Source organism: Saccoglossus kowalevskii, chromosome 3 (genome assembly GCF_978046115.1).
Source record: "Saccoglossus kowalevskii chromosome 3, keSacKowa6.1, whole genome shotgun sequence".
Classification (NCBI taxonomy): Eukaryota; Metazoa; Hemichordata; class Enteropneusta; family Harrimaniidae; genus Saccoglossus; species Saccoglossus kowalevskii.
In genome coordinates this window covers 38341211-38360386 of record NC_140643.1, presented here as the reverse complement: position 1 = coordinate 38360386, position 19176 = coordinate 38341211, and the positions used below count along the sequence as shown (strand labels likewise).

At 36.1% G+C, this 19176-nt stretch overlaps 1 protein-coding gene across 1 annotated transcript; it reads right to left on the bottom strand.

Moving 5' to 3' along the window:
• Positions 1-1493: 1493 nt before the first annotated feature.
• Positions 1494-18731, bottom strand: LOC102806101 (acetylcholine receptor subunit alpha-1-B). The gene is made up of 7 exons (XM_085496592.1): positions 18459-18731; positions 9767-9862; positions 6137-6276; positions 5880-5924; positions 4646-4755; positions 2890-4081; positions 1494-1823 (listed from the first exon to the last, which is right to left on the bottom strand). Exons 2-7 carry the CDS (start codon positions 9822-9824, stop codon positions 1692-1694), a joined length of 1677 nt encoding a protein of 558 aa, XP_085352718.1. The 5' UTR covers positions 9825-9862; positions 18459-18731; the 3' UTR covers positions 1494-1691.
• Positions 18732-19176: the final 445 nt, after the last annotated feature.

The following is a 19176-nucleotide window of genomic DNA, read 5'->3' as shown; positions in this document are numbered from 1 at the left end:
AATTAGTATCGTCAAAGAAGAAATAATATCAAAATATCAAGTTTAAGTGACTATATTGCAAATAGAATATGACAAAAATCCCAGATAACAAATCTCCCAAATCTATAGACTTTTTGAACATTACCGCTGTTTGAAAAATCAATATCGAGGTTGGGAACATGTTATCAGCGAGGTCGAGAATTGCCATGCTTTCAGAAAATATTTTCACGGCATGTCGTTTCACTTCAGGTTGTCCATCTTTCATTTCCATCGTATATGAGCCGGTATATATTACCCGAGTCATATTTTGCGTTACAAATTTAAATGACTATGGTTTATTTATGGATACGTGTACTCAAATCACCCAATAGTAATACTCATTACCCATTTTTCAAGCATCGAACGAACGCGCCGGAACAGGGCGGATTTCAGGATTCTCAAGTACGCCACCAACGGCGGTAATCAGTCGAGACTTGGAAAATGATCAGTACCCAGTTTGTTGTAGTAATTGGGGTGTATCTTTCTTAATTTTACAAATCAAATATTTATTCCATACCGTATTTCACCATTTCATGGAAGGAAATTTGGAAAAAAAACTAGCACAGCGTCCCCGAGACTTTGTTGTTGGACGCTGCATCAGACGCTGATGTTGCCAGTCACTTGTACGCAGAACTTGAATAAGGCTTGTTTTTAAATAAAACTCGGAAGTTATAAACTGGCTCGATGTACACTTGAAATGTATACGGGGTCTATCTACATTAATTGAATGGAGGGGACGTTTATAACTAAAAGGAGCACCGCCTTGTAGGAATAATCAAATATTTTCTTGCATTTCTAATAACGGACTCTTTAACCGTAGTTCGTAAACCTGTGCCATGAACAAATGTTTATTTGACAATAAAAAACTGATTGTCACAATGAACTATCATTAAAAATAATGTTTATCATTTTGATTATTCTCAAATTGAATTAATTATTGAATTAAGTATTTGCGATACAACTTACAGGCTTTCAATTTTGACGTATATAATTAGTTGATTTATAATAAATGTACACAAAACTTCATAATCGGAAAATACTACGATTTGTATTTTGATGTGCGCACAGGGTAAACACCACACCACAATTCTGTTCATATGTGTATTTGAGAAACACACTTATTTTCATATGTACACTCAGAAAACGCCACAATAAATAATAAATCGCACACTACTGATGAACTTATATAACAATAGCTCACACACTATATTATCTTAGACATAACACTCATAGACGAAGACATGGAAATGAATGCTTTAACAATCTCTCTCTCTCTCTCTCTATATATATATATATATATAATTATACGTATATTTTGAAAATATCTCGAATAACAATAAACAGTTTTACATTTCAGAGTGTCTTACAGTGACGCTATGTATGTAAAGTTTACATTAAAGTGAAAAATATACAAAAGACATATCTGCATATCTGCATATTACGAGAATACGCATAGATTACGTTGTTCTGTCTCGTTTCAATTGCAATATAACGTTTATTATAACGACAATAACAATCCAAAATAATGCAATACATTTCCAAATAACAGCTTTCCTAAAAATAGCTTTATTACATTTTTTTTACTGGGTGACCCTTTTCTTTGAATAGTTTGTGCTAGGCCCTAATAGTACATTCAATAACTTTAAACTTATTGTCTGACGCGAACCGATTGCTTAATATTTAGAATAAAATGCCCATACTCGCGGGCCCAGAAGTGCGCATGTACCAATGAAACAGCCGCAGACGAAGACGATGAGCATGATGCGATCTATTACCATGGCAACGTATTTCCAATCTTCTCTTGCCTATAAGAATGAAAGAATACAATAATAAATATCAATAAAACCGTTTTCAGAATTATAAATGCTGGAATATTATCATAACTATTAATTTTACATACCAATAAATTGATAAATTTGTCAGGACAATATAAATTAAGCAGCATGCATTGTTAGTTACGAACTCACGACGCCCACTTATAGGACTTCTCGGGATGTTGTTAAGTTCATAACTAAAACGTGCATTAAGTGTTAGTCATTCCTTTTTTGGGGGGAGGGCTGATGTGGATATTTGTGTACATGTCATAGCAGTCTGATTCACACATTTGACTAGCATTTGTGCTGTGTTCCTCTCACTATGCGCCAAATTACAATGCTAGTAATATCCATTACACATTTAGATTTATACAGTCGTCACAGTAACCGGTAACGGGATATAAAATACTCATTTCGCAAGATTCACCCTCACAACCACCCCACCACCTAGAAATCAGGCGACCTTATTCTTACGTTAACGTCATTTCCAACAAAACCAATCAAATTAACCAATCGCAATTACAAATTACTAACATCGCACCTAGGCGTTAAGGGTGAGGTATATACATTCTAAGGTTACAGAAGCCCGCTATTTTATGTGGGTCCAGATAGCAAGCACGTAGTGGAAGAAGGGATGATAAAATCACCAAAAAGAGGACTAGTGGCGTCACAGAGTCAATTAATTCAATTTTTAACTGTAAATAAACGTCTACTTTCGAAAATATATTACACATAGTAAATAAAGTCTATTCTCAGCCAATGAAAACCGCTGACGCGACACAATTTGACGTAAAAAACGCAAAAATGACTCATCAACAAACTAGGTGGCGCTCTACTCACAGTTGATTGAATATAATTGTGAGAGTGTCTGAACGGCGCGGGATTTTTACAATGACTAGAATAGCTTCGGAATGGCAAGGATTTGTTTTTTGGGGTTGATTACATTACTCGTGTGCTTAGTTAGTGTGTTACCGTTATTTCCTTTTAGAATTTTTCTTTCCTTCTGACATTGCTATCTGTACATGTGAGTTAAGTTTGACCAGTCAAATACGCTTACCTGATGGTCCCGTTCAACATGCCTCATATGACCAGCTATGTGTTTCACGTGATTTTCAATTGCTATTTCTTTTTCATAAATATTTTGTAGAATGCTATTTCTTGCAGTAATGGTTTTGTAACCATCATGTGTGTCACTGTCAGAGTCTGTGTTCACTGTCTGCGTGCTTCGGTCAACGTTCATCTGAGACCTAGACGACGTATGTGGGCTCTCACCGCCTTGCTCACTTTCTGGCTGTGAGTCTTGGTTTAAACTGTCAGTCTGACTCATACCTGATACTTTCCCACTGTTTATTACAGACATACCATATTCGCAAGATGGTCCGTTTAAATAATTTGGTATGTTCCCGTAACTCCAGTCTTCAAGAAACGCAACGTTTTGTTGGCCATTTTGTTTTCTGTACGTCACCTTGTTGCATGGTTTCGACGAGGTGGTACCAACACCGTTTTCAGGAAACGCCGTATGTTCCCTGTTATCGTCGCTCACTGGCCGAAGACATAAATAAGGTGGCAAGGTCTGCAACATAAACTTGCGCACCCTTGGAGTGAGCTTATATGTCCTGCCATTGCGGTGGTTTACATTCACAATAACTATTGTCATAATCACTGACATCATAACGAGCGCCATACTAAATATAATATACTGTTCAATCAAGGGCACACCGGTAGAGGTCGCTGGCAGTGTATCAGACACAATCACGCTGAGTACAGACAATGTTAAGAGAATGGATATCCCAAGAGTCAACTTCTCCCCAGAATCGGCTGGCAGATAAAACGTAAACAAGGTAAGAATAGTCAATATAGCGCATGGCAGTGTTAGGTTAATGAGATAGTATAACGGTTTTCTGCGCATGACCAAAGTAAAAGTGACAAGACTGAAGACTTGTGGACAGCATGGATAACTTTCTATGAGCGATTCGGCCTTAGAGTCTATGACCTCCCATTCCACGTTATCTAAGTAATCCTCTTTCACGACGTGGTCGTCCATTGGCTGTAAGAACGTTTCGTTGCCGGTGTACTCCCACGTACCGAAGCTGAGGTGGCAGCTCTGTTCGTCGAATGGAAAATGTAGGATGTCGATGAGGCACGGACTGATCAGCATTGTTGGCGGTCCCATGGAAATCGTACCATCGTAATAGATACGTGTATACAAAGGCGTCTGTAATACGTAGGAGTTATCTTCATGTTTCCCACTAAAATATATCATCACAATGAGGTTAAACATTTAATAGTATTGTATGCAAAGTAATAATGAATATAATAAAATATTGCCAATTGTTATGATAGCTATTAGTTACAACTGCTTATGGTTACTTAGCGACAGCTTTAATTTCGTTTTCAATAATGCGACATAATTGACAATATTCACATTCATTATATCTAGTATTATTTGATCTAATGACCTTATTTCATTGTTGCTAGATAGTAATAAAAATCTTTTTAACATTATCAAATCACCGATGAGAAAAACACTGGAAAGATATATATAACAGAAATAGACTAATGTATTTGTTTATAGCTGAGTGATAAAATGTTAAAGTTTCATTCCCACTTTGTATAAGCAGAACACCTCCTACAGATTATCATGATCACCGTGACCGCGAAAAATTAATAAAATTAGTTGGTATGGCAACAAATTAAGAAAACATTGAAATTAGCCTGTACTGTCTAATCTAATTTACCTAACAGGCAATGCAAGGTGAAATGCACCTGAGAATTCCTTCGACCTGAGCACCATTCATTCATTCTCATTTTACCTGTTATATAAGACCATATCTGGATACCAGACGTCTCCAAACGGCACAATCACATTGTCAACACCACTGTAGTTTGCAGGATTCCAAGTTAGCCGTATATCACGCCATTCCTAAGACAGGATTTAGATTTATAGTAATGCATAACGTTCTATAGAATAAAGGCTACTTGCTGAAACTATTGTACCATTTCACACAATAAAAAAACATAAACTACTTTCATGTGAATTATTAACACCGGACGTGAAGAGTCGGAGTGTAGAAACCATTTTAGTATGCGAACGGTTCTACGTGTCATAAAAATAATCACCAACGGTCTTGGATTATGACATATTTTGTAGTATGCCTGTATGTACCACTCACGTATACACTGCAATACAATATAATATATTCTTTATTTTTTTTAGTATTACGGTTCAGCGTATGTCTCAGTAACAATTATTTTACACTTAAAATGTTACACGAGCTGTTATGACGCAATACTCAGGCTCTAAATAATCAATCAATAATTAAATTCGATATAACTATTCGCACGTGAACATATTAACATATTTATTACTTATTTAGTTGAATTACAATTACTGTAATTTATTTCTAATAAAGATGCTGATTACCATTCCAAATATCCAATTATCGGCTCACGGCAATGCAAATCACGAGTTGTCAAATGCGCTGTCCCGTAGGATACGGGACGCAGTTTCAAAGTACAAATGAATTGTGTTTCCACTGAACTGATTTATAAGCTGGTGACATCGCTATATAAATCTAGATAATCGTTTTTTCATTTTAAAAATGGGGGATACCAGTTTTCGATATTGAATCAGAGTACATATTTCACACAGTGTCTAAACTTATTGACCATCGTGTCAACAGCTGGGATTGACAGTATTGACTGGAGAAACATCATCAAGGTAAAACAAATTGCCTAATCTATCACCCATTCAACAAGAAAATATTCATCAAACAAATTGGTTTTTAGTGATGAATGCTAACGTGAAGGATTACTTTCCAATAGATGATTACGCCTATATTCACACAGCGTAATAAACTATTTAAGACAATCAAAGTAGGCTAATCTAGATTACACTACCACATTCTTGCAGATCTTTCCTAATTAGGAGGGTGCTAAAATTGCCAAAACCCTTCATACCCTTCATAAATGTGTAGGTCGTTTCCGAGTATATGGCTTTCCGACGTGCATGTGTACAAAGATGCAAAGACATGTCACGTGACTTACCTGATTCAACCAAACACGAGTGGTTATCATTTGATTCTTTTCATCCTAATAAAAACAAAGTAAATCATTGTGCTTCTCAAATTCATTTCATACTCATTTGTCAAAAGATACATATCAAATGAAATTATAATGTTATAATGAGTAAATCTATGTCCATTGAAGTGAATTGCTGTAATTGCCTGCCACAATCAGACAAATGCTAAATCAATAACATGTGGAATATATGACTATTCTCATCACCATGGAAACAAACTTACCACATCCACTAGCTGGTTGAGGGATAGTCCAAAATCAATTCGAATAGAGTCGTCTGCATTTATAGCGGGGCGTGAATATCTGTCGTAGTTCTCAAAAAGGTCTTTACGAAGACGAGTAAAGATGTCGTAGGCAGGTATATCTGAAATAAGGTGTTTTATTTTTAAATTAATTGACAAGTATGGTAGTCCTGTAAGATACTTAGTACATAGACATACTAGTTGAAATATTTGATAGGGGACATTTCCAATACGTGTCATCCATCCACAATGAGTTTCTTATGATTTAAGTTTTACTTAATTAATGTATTAACTATTTATTCTATAATTTCAGATTACGACGATAATGTTAAAAACTGTTAAAAATGCAATTACGATTCTTTTGTGATAGGTATGCACACTTACTGTAGTCTAATCAGTTTAAGTAAATTGTATATTGTGTTTTTATATTGCATTGCAAATTCCATTATAAATCGACCGATGACGAATTCAGTGCTCCGATGTGGTCGGTGTGCTGGCGTCAATATATCTATGTACGTTATTTATTTATACAACGCCAACTTCAATCAGCCAATCGCGGATGAACAGGTCGTATTGTCGAATCTCACTCTCTTGTAGAATACATATACTCTTGTAACACGGCACAGTTGTTATTATCCTGACCATAGATCAATATTCTATATTTGCGTCATTGAAAAACTACATAAGGTAATTGCAATGAATCATCGTGAATTACACAACATCTGTTGCCATTGTTTTTTACTGGCCTGACAATTTATGTGGATTGCCAAAACATGATTTAATGAAATTATCAGGCAAACGCAGACACATTTAACATTTGTTCAAAAAGTGTATATAACCTGGGATGAACAGTGTCATTATTTTTTTAATCCGAAAATCACTCGACACCATGGCGTCGAACAACCCAAATAAAACAAAAAATTCTGCAAGGCAGTAGCCATTCTGAATATTGTGATAAAACTAAATGACGTCGGTCGGTCGATCCGTAACCCACCTTTGCTGCGCTTACACGACAGAATTTTATCGGTGTCTTATGATGCCGTTCGGCTAGAGCTGGTTCGAGCCAAGCTCGGCTTCAATAAATCCTCGGGGTTGATCTCATGGGCCCGACATGACTCTGACCATGTAAACGCATCGGACCTAAATCACGCGTACATATTACCATGGTACCAAGTTCAATAAAATCAGCCCAGAATGTGATCTATTCAAAAAGTATCCATCCTCTTTAAAGACCATTTATATGGCATTACAAGCTATTCAAAAATAATGCGTGGAACATTTAGACGGTTCGTCGTTTCAAGTAATATTACTCACGATGTCGACGTATTTAGCAACGTAGCAATCGTTCAAAAGATGTCTGAAAACGAACGAACGTATGGATGGATGAACTAGCAAACGAACAATCACAAGTGCGAACGAACGGACAGACGGTATAATAAACTGTCCTTCCCGAATGAAGGAAAGAAAACAACTTAGTATCCACCATATTTAATCTTTGAGTCCTAATCATAGAAGAGAGAGCGACACTAGTACATGTATTCAACAACAATCACAAACTTTGTTATCGTTACACCTCGCATCCACTCCACCAATTCCCCAATCCACACCCGATAACAATGTCACGTGCCGTTAGAGCTAACTTTTACATAAATAGGATATCTTGTGAAAACCAAATTTTCAGTCTTCATTTGGCCCCTCATTTGTAATACAGTCGTGTAAATATATGGAACGTCAAATACAATTGTAATACTAATATCGACCGGCAAGCCAATACATGAAAAAAACACACGGAATATTCTTTTTATTGACAATTATAATAAGTGGAAAAGTAAACCCGATATTATATCAAATTTAATGGTTTAGTTTCACTTTCAATAACACAGTAATTTAATAAGTCAATCCTGTACAGAAAGGAACTATGGTGCTTTGATGTAAAGTGAATTTTACAAACGAGAATATAAAAATGAATAATGGCTGTGACGGATTGACGTATTATTATGAAATGCAATGTAGTTGCAAATTCCCAACTCGTTTGTTTTCTTGCTATTTGTGGCTCATATAGAATAAAGACTAATTATATGTGGTATATGCGCGTCAGCGCATGTCAAAGGAAATGGATAAACGTTGAAATTGAAGGTGTTTTTTTTGGGGGGGGGGGGGCAAATCGTGGCATATACTCAACGCATCATGTGATTAGTTAATGATTATGTTCAATAAATCATGGTAACATTTTGTTTATTTGCTGACGTCATAGATACGTGTTTTTACCGAAAAGTGCTAATCACACGTATCTGTCGATGCGATCACTGTTACAGTAGTGCCTCCGAGTATAATTTATGGTTTAGACAGAGTAGTTTTCTGTTCCAATCACATTAACAAGTTTGTACAAATCATTTCCAAATCTTACATTGAAAATGAGAAAATTAATAGAAAAAGACATTCCGCTGAGATTGGCGTACAAAGACTTTGTGATGAATTGGATCAAATTCTAATCATATTAGAACAACGTGTAAAAATACAATGCCTTAAAAGCATCTCCATGGGACAGTGTCACTGGAAACATTACGACCAAGGTGACATGACGCATACACTTCATTAGTACGTCTATATCCGTATATCTCGGTGTTATAAGTAGTTGCAACAAGCGAATAAATTATAGATGAAACAGTGAAGGACGTGTTCTACGATTGATTACATTTTATGGGAAAGAAATAAAAAAAAATGTTTTTTGACATTGTTAATTTTTCATTTCGGGTGTCAGAAAAGATTCAAGTTTAATATAAATGTGGCGAATAATGTACGGTATGTCGTTACAATTGGCCGAATATTAATTAGCCCTGAAAACCGCAGAGCTTATGTTGCTGTGCGTGTTTATGTCAGATACAATATGTGTTCCCATAACAACCAGATTAGTAATCTCTAGCCAGGGGAGCGCGGTCTTCTGTTTGATAGTAACCTAACATTGGTCATTTGAGACAGCTTATGTGTTGACGTGACCATTATTATAGGTCGCTTACAAAAGCTTTGTTCGCATTTACATCTTTTCAAAATAACCTCAAAAGGAATGGTATAGGATATATTCAATGATTTCCATTCACTATCGACTATGAAATGAAAAAAGAGGGAATATGAAAGACTGCAATCTGTTATTTTTTTCTAAGCTGCGACAATATTGTTTTAAATTCGACTGACACTAAGTGTGTCAGAGACAAGAACGGAAAATATGAAATTAAAATTTGTAATTGACAATTATAATATACGGGCGTCGAATTTCTCGCGAAGTGGTACATACACCGATGCAACGATTTGAGTAGAGGATGTCTTTTTCGTTAATACGTTCGTTCGTTGATATGTCTGGTCGCTGTTTTCGTACTTGCTATAATGAAGCGTAAGCTACTGACACTCAAACAGGCACGCCATCAGCAAGTGAATTGTTATCGACAGTGTATCGAGGCACCTTAATGGTAGTTTTCATGACTGATTTGATCCATGTTTATTCGCAAAACCGAATGTAGTCGGTAGCCCGTTGCAAAGTACGCCAAAGTCCCGACATGGGGGAAATACCACAAACGTTGATCGACACAATAAAATAATGTTTGTAAAAATACTAACCTGATGACGTTACAGTACACAGCGAACATAGTAATAAATATGGAATCCGCAGCTCCATGTTGAGTCGCCCAGATGTGGCGTGTTACGACTTTAAGCCTACAATAAACACAATAAAAGCATGTATTTAAGTCAAGCTCTGAAGAAACCATATCCTGCGGACTGAGAAATGATTTGAACTTACTGCGAAGCCTTTTCGAGTCAGTGACTCATTAACAATGAAATGCAATGCGATTGATGTTGTGGTAGCAAATTTAATTTACCAGAATCCGGGATGCAAACGTAGTTTCCTATTATTACATGGTTCTCGGCGACCATTGTTATCTCGAAAAATTAGTTGGTCTAGAATGCAACCAACAATACAGCCGTGAACTTGTGAATCGCATATTAAAAATTTATCATTTGATGACGGTAACTGTTCTAAAGCACAATGCTACATTTTAGTAAACCTGTTAATGTGGTCATATTTCTGACAGAGACACAAGTCATGACAACGAGTCAATATAGCTTGCTGTTTATGAATGAAGTAATGGACCCATTATTAGTTTTCCAATCTCCCCCATTAAGAACAATACTTGAGCGGATCTACATTAATTTAATTTCATTGGTTTTTATTGTAAAATTGGACAGATTGGCATTTATCCAGCCGAACTGTCGCTAAAACGAGGAAGTGATTGGGTGCGAATCAGAAGACATTACTATGGTTAAATTGTAATTACTTTGGGACTTGCAGTCTCTAAGGTGATATTGATAACCGGGAGTAGTCAATGCATGACTAAGGTGACATGTTAACTCCACGAGCTCGAGATGAGTTGAGTCTACAGCAAACACAAACTGCGGGAATCTTCGAGATGAAAACAAAGTTATGTCGATTTATTTACTGATATTATTTTTTTGAAATAAAATGTCGTACCGCCATAGTTTTACTTAAAAGTATTGCATTAACGTACATCTTTGGATCTACTACTGTTTCCTAGATAAGCACGGTGCGATGTTCACAATAGTACAACAATATGTTCGAAACTGAACGAATATTGGTGCCGCTAGTATAGCAATTTCATGCAGAATCAGTGCGAACAAAAACGCAATCGTAGTAATGTTAGTGAATTACGTTTCGGCAACCTGTCAGTGCACATTGATTCCCTCCCAGTGAATGACATCAGTGACCCCGGGGTCACTTGTATGTATTAAATATATACGGGTATGCGAGGCATCAAGGTTCGGGAGACCACATTTTTCGAAAAACCCATCCCTGAAACCAATTTTCAAGGAAAACCAATCACTTGAAAGAAATTTACAATCAAGACCGATGCCTTATTCATAGTATAGTATATTAACTTTGACACAAAATCAGGCAGTGAATACATAATTTGTGGTAAACTGAATATAACACTATAGTTCAAAATCATAGTGAAAGTTTTCTTGGTACTGTATTAATGAATAAGTTAAGGTTTATGTGTAAACTCATACTGTTTTTTTTTTTAAACAAAAACTGTTCGTATAACGAATTTCAGATCGAACATGCCCGGCACCGTGCCTGGCTGACGTATGGCGACAGTTTTGAAATGAAAATGTGAACATTGTTGCACTATTGTAAACATCACGCAGTGCTTATCGGGGAAACAGTCTAATATTATTCCATTACACTCACTGGAATCACTATTGGTGAGTACACCCGTAGTAGTTTCGTTCTGCTCAGGTGTTGCGGTAATCGTTTATTAATGCACAACGCTAATTTCCCGAGTGTGTTCAGAAATAAGAATGATCCAAAAGTTTGGATCAATTTATTTCGGCGATGATAAGTTTTATGGATTTTCTATTTAATTTTAATAACCAAACATCTATCCTATTAACAGAACACACATAAATACTAAGTATTTTGCTTCATCAAAGCTACTATAAGACCACGATAGATTAACTAACTATTCGTCTAATAAGGCACGCCGTTAAATGCATGAAAGTCTTTCCACATCACATCTTATAATCGTAAATGCCTGCCCGCACATCGTATCACGCTTTTATATACAATTATAAGGGTATTACCTTAATATTATAATGTTTCCTGCGACAGATAAAATCGCCTAACAACCCTTGGGAGTTATACCATAGTTTAAATCGGCGTCTAATACGATCATATCTCTGTCGTCATTTTTCAACTTCCAAGACGGAACTGTATTTACGATATAACGGACGATTATTTGACCTGACATAGTAATCGGACAGATATTTGAAATAACGTGAGTTGTATGTTGGCACTTATCTTACCTCGAAAGTGGTGAAAAAACACATCAAAGAAAGAAAGAAAACGTTCTCTCCAACCAACTCACGTAGGATGTACGTTTGATTCTCAAATAGAACATGCAATCAACGACTGCTTATGTGTTATGTGTTATAACCAAGGCCCCATTTGCATGTTACTAATGTTTTATTAATGACGCCCCTAAAAGGCATTGATTAATTGTTATCTCCTACATCAAAGTACCACAACGCGGCGATAAAACTCACTATCCGTGTGGCACATCAAGCGACGCGTTGGGAGCGAGGATAAAAACAATGCACGTATAAAGCGAAATACATATCATTTATGATTGTTAAAATCTTGTGACAGAATAACATCATCTAGTCAATACATTACATTACAATACAATACCAAACGCTACATATTACATGTACAAATGCAAAACGTAGAATATACAGACCCGATCCCCGGTCGTGAAATAACTTTGACAGATATCAGGCTAAGCGATGATAGCATAAATAATGTATTTTATGTTTCCAGGAATTACATTTTACTACCGGTAACACCTGAGCGGAGTTACCAATGGTGGTTACTTGAGTATAAAGTAATAATAATAATAAAAATAATAATAATAATATGATTGTTTGCCCAATGCGCGCTATATACAATAGTGAAACAATGATTCTGATTATATAAAAAACAGTATTTGAACTCAACGGTTATTGGCGCCAGCATTACCTGCAGCTAGCATAGGAATTACATGCAGAATCAATTCAAACCAAACCCCAATCGTACAAATGCAGATGAATCAGCTGGGGAGAATAACATTTACGAAAACCTATCAGCGCAGACCTTAGTGGTTAATATCAGTGACCTGGGTGGGGGGGGGGTCACTTAATTATAAGCGGGTATGTGAAAATCACGGTTCGGACAACCAACCCGCTCAAAAACCCACCCTGAAACAAATGTACAAGAAAGCCCCACCGCTTATTACAAAGTATAGTATAGTATATTTAATTTGGTATGAAATCACGTAGTGAATACATAATTTATGTTAAACTGAGCACAATTACATATACAGAAAAAAAAAACAGAAAAATACGACCACTTTGATTCCTGGAAATGTTAAATATGACCTCTTTTGCACAACATGAATACAATTGTCATAGATCCATTGGATGCCCGAACACCGTTGGTAAAGTTTTACTATTTCAAGATCTATGAAAACGAAGGTTACAAGTCAAACGATTATATTATGTGTGGTGTAACGCATTGATGATAAATTGAAGATTTCCAGATTCACCGTAAATAAATTAAGAACCTCACGTCGAAAATTGTACAGTAAACAGTAAAACTAGAAAGGGGGAGGCTAAAGAAGTTCATTGAAAATGAACCCACCAGTGACGTCTGAATCGTTTTTAAACAAACATATTACGTGACTATTTGGGGGCTAGAACACATATGGTTTTCTTTTTTAAAACCAAAGCTTTTTATTTATACCGAACCAAACATGCTCCACCCTGTGCCTGGCTGGAATGTGAAGACAGTTTTAAAATAATAATGCAAATATTGTTACATTGCTGGTAAACATGACACTGTGCTTATAACAATCCTAATATTATTATTTTACACTCACTCACTGTAACTACCATTTGTCGAGGGAACGTTTCGCTCCACTCGGGCGTTACCAGTAGTATAACAAATTAATTGCGTTTAGGTTTAATTGCACGTTCTGAAAGAACAGTCTAATCCTACCCCGTCCTGGACATGACATCGATGCTCGGTGTTTATATTTATATTTATGGTTTCAATTAATTAGCCATGTACAGGTTCGTTAATACATACATTTAATATCATTCTTCTCAATGTGACTACCGAGGAAAGTTGCTTAAAATGACCCTCACAAAATTGTATTCTGTCAAAATATGCTTAATTGTACGTTACAAATATTATTCGCAACGCTGTGCTAAAATAACGGTCCATTCATTGAACAAGTGGTGTTTTTTTTATTAATCCTTGTAACCCGTTTTTCTCAATACGTTTTGTGTTTAACATGTGTATTGTATACAATACTATATCCACACTGATGTTGATTAACACAATTATTTCTGTGGCCACGTCGACACATATTTCTCCATACTTTGCTTTCCCGCATAGAAAACCTTTATTCAATGACATATGTCATGGCTTATATGGCGTTAATTCAGAACTTTATAAACACAATAGTTTGCCACTTATGCACAGATGGCTGGCGATATTTCACTATTAGCAATCAGCATGTAGACACTTAATATGTATCACATACATACATACAAATAAATAAATAAAGATATTTAATACAAATCGCAAATGTGGACTCTGGGTTTCAAATAAAAACTTATTACATAACGCTCGCAAAGTCACGATCTTATATTTCGATTTACAGAAAACAGCTAAACTAATGTTTAGGCTGTATTACGAAGGGCATACTCCGACCCGTCATCTCTCACCACATTATGAGACACAACACCATCTGGTGACAGGTGACACGGTGTTGATTTACTCACCAAGTCTGACACTGTCAGCAGAGTTGCTGGTACAGAACTCATCGGTGACACGTAAATGATAAAATGATGGTTTATGGTTTATTGAAACACTTAAAAATATTGATATATGTAGGTAATAATATTGAAAAAAAATAGATGAAATAATAATGAAAAAAAAGCAATAAACAGTAAATCAATGAAAGATGGAAATGAGAAAAAAACGTATTGAAGGAGAAAAGTATTTATGTTAATTTGCCAGAAGATGTTTGTCACAATTTCCGTTCGTTAGTGCCGGGTCGATTTTTAGTTTATGATTGCTCAGACGGAACCTACTTAGACATTCACGTAATTTTGCATTTTTTATTTTGATCACATAATTTTCTAAAGTAAATTCATTTTTGAAATTTTTGTACGTTCTGAGTTTATTCCTTCCGTTATTGTTATTTTGGTAAAATGGTAACATTTAGGGGAAAACCAATTCTAATTCTCAATGTGTTACCCATAAAGCAGGGATTACATGTTTTTTCGCATATGCGGCTATAATACTACCAACAGCGTATTAAGTATAGATATTATTATTCACCACTAAGCTATTTAATTGAAATATATGCAGAATATGATATATATTGTTTGTGGTTCTCAGTGTATACACAGTACAGTTAACATTATCCGAATATGGTGTTTGTGCAGTTTGCGCTTTACTTTAGGACTATAACAATGACAACAAAAACAATTTAAATATGTCACGATTCGTTGAATGAACAAATAAACATTTTACATTTTTAGACAGCTTTCAGTTAATTTGTTTGCACTGACCGCATATATTGTTCATATAAACCATTTATCTTGGTACACTATGCAGGAACTAGGTCTCTCGTGTCATTAGTTTACTCATGTGTCGACTCTATATTTAGAGCGTATACTTCCTGTATTGTGTTATATTATTATAACAGCAGTACCACGTCAATGCTCTATAAAATGTCTATTATTTAATTAAACAGCGTCATCATTAAATCTATCCAATATATCATGTTTTCCAAGACGTAGTTGCATGAGATATATTGATATAAGCGAAAATACGAAAGCGTAAATTCAAGTTTGAACACCATTTTATATTTAGAAAAAATGTACTACAACTAAACAAAACTCACATGGCGGATTCTCATATCCATAACAATCTGTACTCAACACGGCCGTCCAGAAACAGTGGCACCCGAAATTAGGATGTACTGTTCCAAATGTAATCAGGAGATTCCCTTGTCTGGTATATGGGTTAGTTTTATGGGTACATTGTGACGTTGATTAGCTATACGTGTTGGGTTAATTGGAACATACTAATATCTGTTTCGGGTATACGTATTGGGTTCATGGGTACACGTTAATGTATGTTCAGAGTATACGTGTCGGGTTCGTGGATACAAGTTAATGTATGTTCCGGGTATACGTATTGGGTTCATGGGTACACGTTAATATATGTTCCGGGTATAAGTGTTGGGTTCGTGGGTACAGGTTAATGTATGTTCCGGGTATAGGTGTCGGTTTCGTGGATACTAGGTAATGTATGTTCCGGGTATACCGTGTTGGGTTCATGGGTACACGCTATTGTATGTTCCGGGTATACGTATTGGGTTCATGGGTACACGTTAATGTATGTTCCGGGTATACGTGTTGGGTTCATGGGTCCACGCTATTGTATGTTCCGGGTATACGTGTTGGGTTCATGGGTACACGTTAATGTATGCTCCGGGTATACGTATTGGGTTCATGGGTACACGTTAATATATGTTCCGGGTATAAGTGTTGGGTTCGTTGGTACAGGTTAATGTATGTTCCGGGTATAAGTGTAGGGTTCATGAGTACACGTTAATGTATTTTCTGGGTATAAGTGTTGGGTTCGTGGGTACACGTTAATGTATGTTCCGGGTATAAGTGTTGGGTTCATGGGTGCACGTTAATGTATGTTTCGGGTATATGTGTTGGGTTCATGGGTCGACGTTAAAGTATATTCCGGGTATATGTGTTGGGTTCATGGGTACACGTTAATGTATGTTCTGGGTATACATTTTGGGTTCGTGGGTACACGTTAATGTATGTTCCGGGTATACCTTTTGGGTTCTTGGGTACACGTTAATGTATGTTCCGGGTATACGTGTTGGGTACATGGGTACACGTTAATGTATGTTCTGGGTATACATGTTGGGTTCGTGGGTACACGTTAATGTATGTTCCGGGTATACCTTTTGGGTTCACGGGTACACTTTAATGTATGTTCCGGGTATACCTATTGGGTTCATGGGTACACGTTAATGTATGTTCCGGGTATGCGTGTTGGGTTCATGGGTACACGTTAATATATGTTCCGGGTATACGTGTTGGGTTTATGGGTACACACTGAAGTCTGCTTCAGGTATGTGTTATGATTTACGGGTACACGTTGATGTATGTTTTGGGTATACGTAATAGGTTTGTCGGTACACAAAATGTCTGTTTCAGGTAAGCGTGTTGGCTTTATGGATACACTGATCTGAGTATTATCGTGTAAATATAATGCTATGTTTAATTTGAGGCTACAGATGTTTACCCAGTGCAAGTACAGGGTCATTATAAGCCGTACAGTACACGTAGAAATAGTAAAATTTATAAATATCCCACTGCAATTAATTAAGGTCACACCACTCGTAAAACACTGAATGTCATGAATAATTATATCTTATGCACTACTCATACTAACACTTATTCAGTCGATACAAGATATTAACTTAACAAGGGATGGTCACATCCATGAAACATTGAACTTGGAGCTCTATACAAGCTACTGTCGATGTAATAATAATTACTTCACGCCATTAGTTAACAACGAACAGTTTATTGCTAAAGTAAATGTCGATATAATGTATTTCACGGAGATCGTCAGCATTAAGATAACAGTTACGTTAAAGTATGTTAAATGCTATATATCGGGAGTATTTAATAAAATAATTGAAGCAATGCTTCTCAGTCATTGTGCGATAGCATTATTATCATCGAGCAAGTAGTAATAATCGTATTTTTTCCATATGCTTGTCATATTTATCGTTTTACAGATGTGTAGAAAAATGACAAATTGTCACACGATTTTAACATTTTTTGTGACATGTTTTCGAGAGTGATTTGCCTATATATTATCCTTTGTATTATTCTTTGTTCGGTCGTACTACGTTATTTTCCGAAATAACGAGAATACATTGGTTCCCTTATGTTTGATTTGACGTCCTTCATATTTCAACACGTTATAGTTGACAATAGCAATGCTTTGTTTCTGATTGTGTGAACGTATTATTCTGGAGAGTACTCGCCTTCTCGCCTCGGTTGCAGAGACACGACTACGTCCACGAGCAGTATTTGAATAATGACGATAATAAATTGTTCCCTTTCTTTACGAAGCGTGGTGTTGTGGACAATATATATTCCATATTACGAACTAATATCATGAAACTCCCATTGTAGTACATCTCAGTTTGCATGGTACTGTTATGTAACTAAAGTGCCTGTCATTGATTAATTAAACACTCTAACATCATCGTGATGTCAAAATCTTGTCAAAATATGTTGGATTCCATGATAAAAACGAGAAAGCATTGCAACTAATTTAATTTGGGTGATTTCTCGCACTATGGTTCAAAAATGTATATGGTCATAATTTGTAGTTGAAACCCAAGAAGCTAATTTCCATTCGATAGGACGGACTACCACAGTATCAACAGTACATCCATTAGACCCATGTTTGTTTGTCCCGTATCATTTCACGGCCATGTTGTCATTGTTGTCACATATGTAGCATTATCACGCGACGGGCATAATTAGAGTGAATTATATTGTCAGAGTATTTTTCATCTAACGAATGTATTGATTTGCTATAATACACAGAAATCAAATATTTACCAAGACTTACCTGATATATTGCTTCCAGTGGCAGATACAAAGTATTCCAGTTGTGAATCGCAGGCAACTTACATTCCTATAACAGGACAGTCACGGTATGTTAATCCTATTGCACATGTCGGACCAATGATGACGGGCTTTCCACTGTCATTATCAAAACAAAGTTGTCATTATTAAACCAACCGTACATCGACCGTGAAAGTGGTTTTCTGGTAATCGAGTATCGCCGTATGTCGTGATCAAATCGATGATAAACGTCCTACGGGCCAGCCCAACTACTGGTATAAATGAACGATTCCAATAATATGCGGGGAGGGGTGTTATATAACGGAGGGATGAATACAACATTAGATCTTCATTGTTCTGATGATGAATGCTTGAACCATGGAAATACTAACGTTATTAGTATCTTTATAATATGGTTCCGCACTGTTGGTAAGAGTAATTAGTCAATGCACTTTAAATTATCACAAGTTGTTTTTGACAAAATTGACAAATAATAGATGAGATAACATCTACTGGCGATTATAATAAATTAAAGGCCAGACAATAGCATGCACACGATAAAAATAATTTATTTTGGATCGACGGATGAATCAGTCGGGGAGATGTTTTTTTTACATACTGTTAATTTTAGTATTTTAGTCTAGGCACATTCTCCCTCTTTCGTAGAATCGAACATTCTGACTTTTATTGAACATGGAAATTGTTCAGCTGGCGTATTTTCT

What these genes read in the sequence shown, in the direction of transcription:
- LOC102806101 (XM_085496592.1), bottom strand. Translation starts at nt 9,824, where the DNA reads ATGGAGCTGCGGATTCCATATTTATTACTATGTTCGCTGTGTACTGTA. An exon ending in GTGTACTGTAACGTCATCAG is followed by an intron (nt 6,277 to 9,766) that starts GTTAGTATTTTT and finishes ACCTTATTTCAG; the next exon opens with ATATACCTGCCTACGACATC. An exon ending in CTCGTGTTTGGTTGAATCAG is followed by an intron (nt 4,756 to 5,879) that starts GTAAGTCACGTG and finishes ATCCTGTCTTAG; the next exon opens with GAATGGCGTGATATACGGCT.